At 40.3% G+C, this 12,912-nt stretch overlaps 1 protein-coding gene across 3 annotated transcripts in view; it reads right to left on the bottom strand.

Annotated features, from left to right (window-relative positions):
* The window catches only part of EIPR1 (EARP complex and GARP complex interacting protein 1), a 53,940-nt gene that overhangs the window by 37,968 nt on the left and 3,060 nt on the right, over positions 1 to 12,912 (bottom strand). For all 3 annotated transcript variants that reach the window (XM_068153368.1, XM_068153369.1, XM_068153370.1), the window contains exons 2-3: positions 11,933 to 12,016; positions 8,806 to 8,938 (exon numbers count right to left, since the gene is read on the bottom strand). In XM_068153368.1, coding sequence (XP_068009469.1) covers positions 8,806 to 8,938; positions 11,933 to 12,016 — 217 coding nt within the window. The remainder of the gene's footprint in view (positions 1 to 8,805; positions 8,939 to 11,932; positions 12,017 to 12,912) is intronic.

Raw genomic sequence — 12,912 nt, 5'->3', positions numbered from 1 at the left:
ATCCCTAAGTTTGCTGTGCAATAACAGCAATGCACCAGACAGCCATAACTCACAGCAGAGTTAATGTTTTACATTAATGGACTTGGAAATGCAAACTTTTCATCAGGATTCACCAGCAGTGTAATGGTTGTATGTCTCCACGTTCTGGGATCTACAAACCCAAGCTATCTATGGAATCTTCACAACCCCTGCACAGTGGTATCTGTCTTGTTTGGGAAGAGACCAGAAACACAAAGGGTGTGTTTGCACAGGGGTGAAGCTGAAAACAACCTTCTCCTCTCACACTTCATGCCCTCTGGCGGCTTTGTGTGTCCCTACATGTGATGGAAGTGCAGAACCTATTCTTCCAGGAACTGAAAAACACATCTGCACTGGGAAAATGCCCCTGTTTCCATGTATTTGAATGGATCAGAGTAAGACTCTTTAATCTTGAGAGGCACAGGCAAGAGCAAACAGAAGATGACAGCAATATAGAAAATTATTTTCCAAGTATTTAAAACTATCTGGGAGAGGTTTATAATCAACTTTGAGAGAGCTGCTTTTGTTAGTCACTCACTTTACAGATAGAATCGGTTTTGTTGCAGTGGTAACAACTCCACATCAAACAACAACATGCAAACACCTCAATATTGTTGCACTCAATAGAGATAAAGCTTTAGTTTAATTCTTCCTACTGAGAAGAAACCATCTTGCTCTATCCCATGGATTTAAAGAAAGGATGTATCTGAAAGGCTAAAGCTCAAAACAGAAGACACATTTCACCATGAGGGCCTCAAAGTGTCATTAGTGTGATGGTGCCAGCTCCTAATCTCACAGGAGTTGGCATTTTCAGGTAATTCCATGCTATGCTCCTGCCAAAGGCAAGAACAGCAAAGGAGACCAGAACACTTGGTGCATCAGATGAACTTCTCTATGTGGAGAAATTAATTAATGCAGGTAGAGAAAAGACATTCAGGACATTCTGCACTGGGAACTGTTAGTTACAGCTCAAAAAATAAAAGCAGCTTTTTGTAGCAAGACTAATCTTTGAGCCTAAGGTACAGCAGCTTCTATGAGAGCCAGCAAAACACTGGACATCCTCACAAAGAGCACCAGGAACAGAACAGAAATGATTTCACTGCCCCACTGGAACTTGTTATGCCTATCACACAAACGGAGAGTGCAAGACTAGTGTCTAGATCCAGAGAAGGGCATAGCACAGGCTGGAGAAGGGCAACATAAACAAGGAGGATAGAACAGCTGTCTTATGAGGTGTTCAACAGCTTAGGATGATTTGATCCAGAAGGAAAACAACTTGTGAAGAACATGACCTAAGTTTACAGAAACAGAAATGCAGTGATAAGGTGCAAGAATTGTTATTACAGTTCCAAGTCAAATGCTTGGCAAGATGTGTCTGTACACTGCCACCAGATGGTCTCTAAGTACACCAACAAGATTAAAGCATAGAAGTTCAACTACTGAAATGTTCACTTTACCTTCAGCTGATGGTGCATTTCCAGTTGGGATCTAAATGTACTGGGGCTAACTTTCCTGTTAATACTATTCTTCATACATTTTCCAATGATTCTTCCCTTCAAGAACTACTATACATGACACCCACAAACCAAGACAAGTGTTTCTCCTAATGCTTTTAGGAAAATTAAGGAAGTTGCTGGCAGCTTACCATCCACACATCTTCCTTTTTGGCCTTACACTTCCAAGTGTAGCTCTGCTTAACACATCTTTCATTCTCTGCTCCCACAGGAAGTAGCCTTGAGTTGCACCAGGAAAAGATTTAGGTTGATATTAAAAGAAACATCTTGACTGAGAGTTTTCAAAGACTAAAACAGCCTCCCCAGGAAGCTGGTTGAATCCCATCCCTGGAGGTCTTGGCAATGATTCAATGAATTGATAAAATGCTTTGGGTTGGAGGGGACCTTTAAAGGTCACCTAGTTCAACCCCCCACTTCACTAAGAACAGACATCCCCAGTTCTCAAAGCCTGATCTTGAACTCTAGGGATGGGGTCTCCACCACCTCTGTGGGCAATCTGTTCTAGTGTTCCACCATCCTCCTAGTAAAGAGCTTGGTTAAGAATTAAGAAGAGAACTCTGAGAAATAATAGATAAAGGTTCTTCTCCAATCTACCCAGGATTGGGTGGGCTGGATTGGTTGGTGGGTTGGACGCAATGATCTTGAAGGTCTCTTCCATCCTGGTTTATTCTATTCTGTAAAGCATTCTGGGGAAAAACTGCCCTAAAGGACATCTATCATTTTCTGATTGTACTTCATGAGACCAAACTCACCCATTTCAAGGATGACAAAAGTACCAGACAGCATGTGACACCAGTGGATTCAGAGCTGCCTGAAGCCTCCATGGTATCAAGAACAAGAAGAAATATCAGCTGGTTAGGTGGGTTTGCTTTGTTTTTAACTAGGTGAAGGAAGGATTTCTGTTGAAGATCATTCAGTGAGGAAAGGGAGGGGTGGAAGAATCGCAGGCAACCTCTAAAAGAATTCTTCAGTATATTCCATATAATTTATTGACAGAATATTTAAGAGTTTGATTTATTCCCTTTTAATAAGCCAAGGCATGAGCATTTTTTACACCCCAGATTACACAGAACTTCCATATGAACTCAGAAAAGATGATCCTAGCAAAGAGCTCTCATCCATGATCTCATTCATAATTCAGTATCTGAAAGCAGCTGGAAAAGAAATTAAAAAGTGCCCTCTTCAGAAACAAGAGGCTAGGATTATACAATTAGCATTGTTAAACACACATTTGCCTCAATGGATGTGTGCACCTAATACCCAGTAATTAAACATTCCCTTCAAACTGGAGAAGTGTGAAGCTTTATCTTGAATTCATCTCCAGGCCTTACCTGCACAATACCAAGCAATCCTGTATCACAACACAACCACCCCATGGCACTAGACACTGTGTAAATGCTTTATGAAAAGGAGAACTCTTCCAAAATAATCTCTTCTCTAGGACTAAATTATCTCTCAAATTATTTCTCTCAGTGTTGAGGAGTAAGTGGTACAACAGAACCATCACACCATCAACATCAGCAGAACATGAATTCTTGACCTACTTTCATGCCTTCATCTATAACTTTATCATGGCTTCGCCCTAAATTCTGCAGTAAAAGCATGTTTCCCTGCAACACATTCTCCAACCCAAACCACTTGTGTATCTTAATAACAACCTGCAATGGTACAACAGGAGGTTTATTTTTAGGTGACTCACCTCACATCATGGCACTGTTCAGGTTACTGGCATACATATATGACCTTTAGCTATTCCTCTAATGTCCTGACGTTTTATTCTTGGGGTTACAACTGCCAGCAAAAGTTACAGCAGCAATCCTGGTGCAAGAATCCAAGAGCAACCAGCTTGTCTGATACCAAAACCCAGTTATTAACCTTGGTAAAGGGTTTTTTTGGTCTCAGCAGGTGCTATCCCTCACAAGCTAACAGGTAAGGGATGTCCTCTTCTTAGGTCAATGTTCATACAGCTCACACACTCACACACTGTCCACATCTGCCCTCACCCTGCTTGACATCGAAGTATCTAATTCCAAACATCAGACATCATTCCATCATTCTCATTTTCAGGTTTTCAGCTACAAAAAGTATTTTTCCCAAACACATAATGAGCATTAACCCTCTCTACCAAATACTCTGTCTAAGCACAGAAAGAAAAGCACATGCAAGACAAACTGTCAACAACCACACCGCCCCTGTACCAACCACTGCACATCCACCTAACCAGCACAGCTTTCCAAACACCCCATTTCTGTGTTATAAACTGTACTGACAAATGAAGCACTATTCACAAACTGAGGTATTTCCAAGTATTCCCCACCTTCACCTTGACCCATGGATCCCACTATTTTCAGCCAACCCTACAGCAGAGGCTTCCATCATCATATACAAAAACATTACACTCCAGTCTGTTGGTATTTCTCCCTTTCAAATCAGAACACAATTAAAAGTCCCTTCAAATGGCTTTCCCCATTTCCCTTCCTGTAGCCTGAAACTTCAGCAATGCCAAGACCACACATAGATCATAATATTCCAACTAGGGCTTTGTCAGGTTTTCACTGTTCTAGCTCCCAAGTGAGTCTGCTCCAATGTGACCTATGGGGTTTTAGCATTTCACCTCACCACAGTGAATATTGTATCCTAGTGTAGGCTAGGATCTCTGTTGAGCAGGCTTCTTTAAAACTTTCAGAAGTAATACACAAGTGAAGTTATTTTCTCCTTAACAGGTGAATAGAGCTCTTGGATGGATACCAACTCCTCACACGTTTGAAGACTAACTTCTCTTCCTTTTTAAACTTATGATTTAGCATACCATTATTCTCATTGGTTTATAGCATTATTTGAAGGGTAAACTCTTGACCCTCATCCCACCCTGTCATTATTCTTTTCTGGTATTTAAAAGTGCATTTCTAGTTAGATACTATAACCTTAAATACTTTGCCACCTTTCTTACTCACTTTAAAATTGTCACTCCTGTCTTATTTTAATTTAAATAAGGTTAAAAGTGAAGAGTCAACTGACTACAGGTAGTTAGAAGAGCAAAAAAAAGGAGGAAGGTGCAAAGTTCCTAGATCTGTTCTGACAGGGATTCTCCACTAAACACAGCATCCTCCATTTTAATTCAGAGCTGCTGCAAAGCAACTGATTTGATCTCTGCTTTGTTGAACCTACCTTTAAAATACTAATAAATACCAGATGCAAGTAAGCATGTGTAAATTTTCAGAGATTAAGCATTAACCAACTACAATGCAACTGTAGCACACTAGCTCATTGCCACTTTTACTGTCATCACTCAAAACCCTCTTTATGCTGTACCCTTCTCTCAACAACTCACCCTGAACTTTAACAATCTACTTTCTAAAACTAGACTACCAAATTCACTTCCCTGCCCCCCCAGCCCACCCCCCACCCCAATTTCTACAGTACTTTGAAGCCATAAGTAGTAAAGATGAAATAGAAAATGAAGAAATCCAAATGTGGACTTCCCCATCCAAGAGAGTCTTGGGTGTCGCAGCACACGCCAAGGGGCAATGTTTTTAAAGTAGAGCAGGGCAGATTTAGATTAGACATTAGGAAGAAGTTCTTTAGTATGAGGGTGGTGGAAAACTGTAAGAGGTTGCCCAGAGAAGTTGTGGATGCCTCAAGCCTGGAAATGTTTAAGACCAGGCTGGATGAGGCTTTGAGAATCCTGGGGTAGTGGGAGATGTCCCTGCCCAATGGGAGGGGTGTTTGAACTAGATGATCTTTATGGTCCCTTTCAACTCAAGCCATTCTATGGTCTTTCAACTTTCATTAAGAGCCTTGTCACATCAATTCAAACCCTCTTTCAGTAACAACAATAAGAGCTTCAGAAAATTACTCCATCAGTATCCTTCTCAAACAGAGTGAGGGCTTAAAGCTTTCCATTTGATTATTGACCCCATAAATAACCTATTTACCAGCTGGATACAAGTATTGGTTTTCCTCATACAATTCTTAGCATCCACTAGAAATTAACAAACTTGCCATTGCATTATTTGGTAAGTTTTATCCCTCCCAGAGAAAAGCAAAGCAAAACACATCAGATCCAGAGTATTTCAAACCATACAGCAAGACTGCCGGTACTTGGCTTTGAGGCAGTGCTATTAACTGTCAAGCAGCTAATTAAATAAACACTTTGAATGTCATCATAATGTTACTGGGGATGGTAGCTGGATACTGTGGAAATATTTTTCATGGCATTTTGAAAATATGTTATGATTAATAGAATAGCTAAAACCTGGGGAACATGAACCCTTTTCCCTTGCACAGAGCTGCTCTAGGAAAAGAATCTGCCGTCTGAAGAACGGAAAGTTCAGGTGGCTGACACAGAAAGGAGGAATCAATACTTTTCAGCTGTAAAATGCTTTAAAAGTTAATCAAGAACCAAAATCCCTCTTCAAACTGGGTACACAGTATTACTCTTTCAGTTCAACCGTTATTATAGTCCCCAAGCTTCCCATATGAAAGACATACCTCTCCTCAGGCAAAAAACAAAGGACATGGGAGCAGCGAGCAAAGTGCTCCAGTTGCACCCACTACATCTTTTTGTCATCAACCAACATAAAACCTTATCAATATCTTGGTTATGCTAAACATAATTGACAGAAAATAAAAGAAAACTCACTCTCTCTCCCAGTATTAGAGGAAATGTCAAGACTCCTGTTTGGGGAAAGTGAGTGCTTCCTCCTATTCCATCAGCTTGCCTCCATGATTTACAGAATGCAAACGGTAGGTGATTCCCCTCTTCTTCAATGCCACATTTCACCAATCAATGTAACTTCAAAAAACAGCTATTGATAATGGACATGCATCAAAGCTCATTTCCTCAATCTCTGTTTCACCAACAGTCAAGATTTGCCAGTTCTAGGCTCAGACACAAGAGATGGTCACAACTCCTATGACTCTTCCTGACAGAATAAGCTCATTTAACTGATACTGCAGTGAGGATAAAAAAGCAAACACAATACATAAAAGCACCTTGGAGGTTCCAACTGCTTCATTTGGTTGCATTACCGCTTCAACTAAGTTGTCTGCTAAACCCAGTGTTCCTTGTTATTCAGGCCCAGTGCTATGTGCTTTCTGCTCTATGCATTGCTATTTAAAGTCATCAATAATCATTTAAGAATCTGATCTTGTTGTCTGTAGGAAGTTTATGGTTGATGATTTGCAATGAAGATGCATTAAGTACAAACAGTAATGTTCAATGTTCAGAAACCTGTCACCCCAGTCATGAGGTCTGTGGTGGCAGTTTGGACTCTATGATCCTCGAGGTCTCTTCCAACCTTAGCAACACTGTGATACGAGGTAAACTAAAATCCAGAACATAAAGAAGCTAGAATACAAAACATGCACATGAATGAATAGGTCCACTAGTAGAAAACAGAAATCTGATAGACATTTACACCATTTGCATACAAGATGAGTTCCAGCCATTGCAGTAAGCTCTCCCCAAAGACCTTCAATTAATTCCTATTGCTAGAAGGAATTGCTATAAAGAGTTTTACAACTTTTCTCAAGAAGGCCTGTATTTAAGTACTGCTCTCCCCACACTTTCTAGAAGAATACTTGAGCTCAAGAAGAGATACAAATGGAATAAATTAAGACTGGTTAGCATTAAATAGTACCTTAGATACACGAGATAATGCACTTGATAAGCTACTTGTATCATCTTGCTGGTCAGTTATGCAGGGAAAAAGAGGTATGGAAATTCTGTGAAGTCTTTCAAACTATTCTGTGCAGCACAATACTTTAAGAAAAATGGAAAAAACACAGAGAAGGATGAAATGACCTCAGAAAAGCTAGACAAAGAAGTGTGAGACTTGTTGTGATTTTCTTGACAGCTTTCTCAGATTCTACTCTGAAACTAACTGGAAAGTTACTAAAACAACTTGAGAGTTACAGGCTTGATTGCTGCTTTCTCATTTTCTTTGTAGATCACTGGTGAGGGGAGGGAGTTACATCCAGTAAGCCAACCAGAGAGTAACAAGCAATCAAATACAGGCCAGTAACATTTCAATGCTCTCTCTTAGTCAAAATGCCCACAATAGTTTTCAGTTTAGGAAGCAGAAAACAGCTCCTTATTACTCTACTTATCTTCTCTAATTGTCTTTAAAAGATTCACATGGGATTTCTGAAAGAACTTAATATTTCAGCACTTTTGTTTCAATCCAAGGGAATCAGGAGAACCAAACAATTCCGGAATCTTCTCTGCAAATCAGCCACATGGTTGAGCAGCAGGAATTCCCAGGTCTACAGCTGCCCACAAGTTCATGAGGCCTGAAAATCACCACCTTGTTCTGGCCCGTTCTTCCTTGGAAAAACAATCCAAAGGAGACTGGACTCTCATTTACTAGAGGGAATATTATTTATTCCAATTGACAGCACAGATTCCTTGCTTGTCAGAAAGAAAAAGTACTCCCTTCCCCAAATGAGGCAAGTGGATTATTCAGGCCCCACAATGGAATCACCACACCTGCCTCGCCATGGAAATGCACAGACATCCTTAATGCCACCAGCTCTGCACCTAGTGTTCAGCTACACAAGGAGCAGTCCTACTTTTTCTGAGGTGATATTTAGGTAAGAATTCACAGTTCCCTGGGGGCATACATACATTTTACAGAACATTATATAATGGCCTTTTAAAGCTGCAGGTGAAGTTTGTTTGTAGAGAGCTTGGTGCTGGCACAATGCTGTTTTGAAAGACATTTACTTCCACTTCCAAAAGCAAACATAAAACCCAATAAAAAGAATGATGCCTAAAATATCCAGAATTGATTCTATTTGCCATGCTTTGCATTCATCAGGCAAGCAATGCTTCTATTCTGCTGCTTTCCTTGACAGGAATGTAAGGTGACCTAAAGAAGTGAGACAAATAAGGTACATGTAAAGGTACAGCAGAATCGTTGTGAAATACCTGTGCTGGAAAAGACCTTTAAGATCATCAAGTAAAACCATTATCTAACTCTACCAAGGCTTTCAGATCTCTCAGCACCACATCTCTGCAGCTCTGAAATACCTCCAGGGTGGGGATTCAACCACTTCCCTGGGAAGCCTCTTCCTATCTTGAGAAGCCTTTCAGTGAAGAAGTTTCTTCTAATATCCAACCTAAACATCCTCTGGTGCAACTTGAGGCCATTTCCTCTCCCCCTGTTACTAGGGAGAAGAGACCAACACCCACCTGACTTCAACCTCCTCTCAGGTAGCTGGAGAAAGCAACACACTTAAAACAACTTCAACATGATTGGAAAAGACTCACTTTTATTGTAGCAGGTTGCTAGTACACCTTTATCTGCAGGACTGGTACTAATGTGCCAAATTTCACCCACTTGATGAAGGAGAACATTTTTGTTTATAATGTTATTTTCATCATCAAAGTCTATGATGTGAATCTGCAAATACAATAAGAGAGAACATTAGGGTTTCAAATGTTTTCCTGTGGCTCTTAATTATACATGATGACTGCACAGAACAGTTTAACTAAAATTTTATAACCAATATCTACTTTAATTATTAGAATATCAATTTAATATACCATTGATTTCATGCAGGATATACTTTTCAAGAGAAACACAGGCAATTTCCTTGGTTTTGAGGAACTATCTTGTTTACTTCACTGTACTTTGTAACTTACTGCTTGAAGGTAATTTTTCATTTCATAGCTAATAATAAGCAAGCCACTGGTACTGCAATTCACACTTCTAATATAACCACCAAAAATAACAATACAATTCATAGTCTGAAACTCTGCACCAAGTCTGTATCCGAATCACTGGATTCAAATATCCTCCAAAGAAAGGAGAGAGGGAAAGGACTCACATTTGAAATAAATACTGTAGAATCATGGAATCATTTCAGTTGGAAGAGACCTTTAAGATTGCCAAGTCCAACCATTATCCAGCTCTACCAAGTCTAGTGCTAAACCAGGTCCCTCAGCACCTACATCTTTGAATCACCATCCCTGAAGGTGTTTAAATCACCTCCCTGGGGAGCCTCTTCCAGTTAATACCCAACCTGATATCCAACCTAAACCTCCCCTAGGGCAACTTCAGCCCATCTCCTGTTGTCCTGTCACTTGTCACTATACTAGGCAGAAGGCACCAATGCCCACCTGGCTCAAACCTCACTTCAGGGAGCTGTAGAGAACAAGCCAGAAGGTCTCCCCTCAGCCCCCTCCTCTCCAGACTGATCAAGCCCTATTCCCTCAGACACTCACAAGACCTGTTCTCCAGATCCTTCACCAGCTCTGTTGCCCTTTTCTGGGCATGATCCAGCACTTCCATGTCCTTCCTGTAGTAAGGGCCCCAAAACTGATGTCACCACTCACAGTGCGGCCTCACCAGCGCTGAGTACAAAGGAATGATCAGTTCCCTGTTCCTGCTGGTCACACTATTCCTGATCCAGACCAGGATACTGTTGGCCTTCTTGACCACCAAGGCACACTCTAGCTCACATTCAGCTGGCTGTTGATCAGCACCCCCAGGTGCTTCTCTACTGGGCAGCTTTCTAACCACTCTGCTCCACGCCTAGAGTGCTCATGGGGCTGTTGTGACCATGTTACATAAATCCAGCAAAAATCTTTTTGAGAGTTCAATAATCAAACCACAGATCTGTACCAATATATAAATCTAACACTTTTTATACTATTCAGAAAAATATGGCATTACATTTAAAGATGAGCAAAACAAATGATGTTCAAACATATAGATAAGATTGTTTGAAGACATACAGTAGGTTTGCTTCGGGCGTTCCCGATTTCTGTTTGTGGTGGGTTTTAAGTAGTTCCACATTACACCCTCATTTTTCCTCCTCATTTTCAGCTGCTTTTCTGTCACTGCCTCAGAAATAGAAGAACTTGAGAAAGATTCTAATCTGGCACAACATACACAACTAACTTTACTCATGGGAATAATTCTGCTAAGCTCAACAGTAACATTCTCAGAGATTCAATATTGAGAGAACTGTATCCTCATTAAAAACGAGGATGAGCAAAGAATGAACGATGAGGAGGGGGAAAACAAAAAGCCATGCTGTCATGATCACTGAATTAAGTCCACTGAAGTAACTACTGAATCATTGCAAAAATCTTACCTACAGAGTATTACAGGAAAAAAAATGAACTTACACATCACTTTCTTTTTTTCCCTTGGCCAAACACTGCCATCAGCAGTTCCTCCTACAACTGCATCGCTGGGCATCACCTCTATTGTCTTTCATTCTGTCATCCCAGGCTTGCACTAGCATCTCTACAGTTGATTAGCAAGGTGTGTTTTCAGCCTTCATGTGTTGCCCTTAAGAGAGAAACCTACCCAGGAATCAAGAGGCCATTCATCTCAGGAACTGGGACACTACCTAATTTCTAACATAAGGACAAAACACCAAGTGCTACACAGCATTAGCATCTACAACACTGGCAGAATACAAAACCTTCTAAATATTCTTCTCTGCTTTGAAATAACAGTGTTAACAGGAAAACATTTTCATCAGACCTCCTACAAATGGCTGAATTGCTTCATACAGTAATAAACCTCAATGAGGCACAAGTTACCATGCCAGCTGTACAGCTCCTGTTCTTTCATTTGCACTACATCTGTCCAGGACCAGAAGGGAAGAAATATTCTGCACTTAATGGCACTGAAGTAAGAAACCTCTCTGTGCAGTGCTTGGTCAAGCACTAAAGGTTGCAAGCCAGCTCTTCAGCTAGGTCAAGGAGCTAAAGATAAACTAGAGAACCTAGTGCTGAATTAAGGAGTAATGACTTGAGGCCTAGGGCAATTCTTGGGGATTAGCAACTAGCTGAGAAGAGCTGCTGGCCTGAGGCACAGCTAAAGGTCAATAACCCCCAAACATTTGTTAATGCCCTAGGAAGTCATTTCTGTTATCAACGTTATTCATGGGGAATAAAGAGCCTACTCAAGACAACATGTGTAAATATTTCTAAAATACACCAAATCAATTCAATGAAATCAAAACAATTACTGAAGATCTGCTGGATATGAATGAAGTGGGACTAATTCTCCAGCTACTATTTTGTATCAGGATTTAGGTAGTTGAACCAAGTGAAAAAAACCTCACATAGAAATCACAGCAGAAAAAAAAATCATCACCACATTATAATCAAATATCTGAAGAACACAGCACAATTAAAACAACTGTGCAAACTGAGCCAAGGAAGCCACAAATTTTAGTTTAAGTTGATAAATTTATGATCAGAAAGTACAGAGCTGACTGACAATTACCAAAACCCAAAAAATCTAGTTTATGAAGCTTCACAGAAATGGAACTGTGCAGGTAGCAGGAGTCCAATCAGATGCAATCAAGGCTTAAAGGCTTTGTTTATACTTTGCACCTCACAAAAATTACAAGTGATTTGACAGAGAAATTACCTGATTATCATATCTGAGAGACTGTGTTCCAACCAAAAATCTTATTGCATCCGTTTCTGCTGTCTGAGGCGTCAAAGCCCGTGCCTAGGGAAGAAGAAACCATGAGAAAACTCCAGTTGATACAACCCATGAATTGCAGCAACATTGCTGAATATTGTGTATTAGATATCATCTGAAGCATTCAGTTCTTACAATCTACAGACTGTCCTGCCCCTTCTGTCTAGTTTGGTTAATGCCTCTCTCTTTGTTGTAGTTTCTCATAGCTATGAGGTGCATTTTAGTCTTCACAGTTATAAGGAGCCTACAGGTGCTAAATACATCACCCAGCCTTCAACAGAACAGTGATGATATCCAATACTATAGCAGCTCTTCCAAACCAATTCTCCTTTTTCAACTGAAAACACTATAGAACAGTCAATTCCTAAACACATCAGCTACAACACAGAAGAGAATCTTCACAGTTTTCTAACCACAGAGGCTGAAGATACCAGCAGAAAACCAACATTTTCTCACCATTAACCCTCAAGTTTTGAAGAAAGTTAAAAAACAAATTCCTTTTTTTCCCCCATTCCAAGCACTAGAGAAAATAATTGTCTGAGTAACAGCAGAAACTGGTGTTAGATTATCTAACAACATTTTGTCATCATTTAGTTGCTGTTGTTAATGAGAATATCAGAGTGCCTTGCTCCTGCAACTTGCCCCAACCACAGTCTTGGAAGAAGCATCAAGACAGTTAAGGACCATCAGAGACATTAAGTATAGTTTGAACTAACCTACAACTGCTAGCTTGCACCAGTCACTGGTGGAGATGGTGGCTAATTTTCAGTAAATGAGAAGTAAATTAAGACTACAAAGACTGCTACAAATCGTAAGTAAACCGTGAGGAATGTCTACCACTTCCCCATGCAATAGAGACCCAAATAATATTGTTCAGTGTGAATTTTCTGTCAAAGCAGAAACGCTTTGGAAAGCAAACACTG

This window comes from Melanerpes formicivorus, unplaced genomic scaffold (assembly GCF_026170545.1).
Source record: "Melanerpes formicivorus ecotype bairdi unplaced genomic scaffold, bMelFor1.0.p_v2 SCAF_25, whole genome shotgun sequence".
NCBI classification, from domain to species: Eukaryota; Metazoa; Chordata; class Aves; order Piciformes; family Picidae; genus Melanerpes; species Melanerpes formicivorus.
This window is presented reverse-complemented; position numbering and strand designations above follow the sequence as displayed.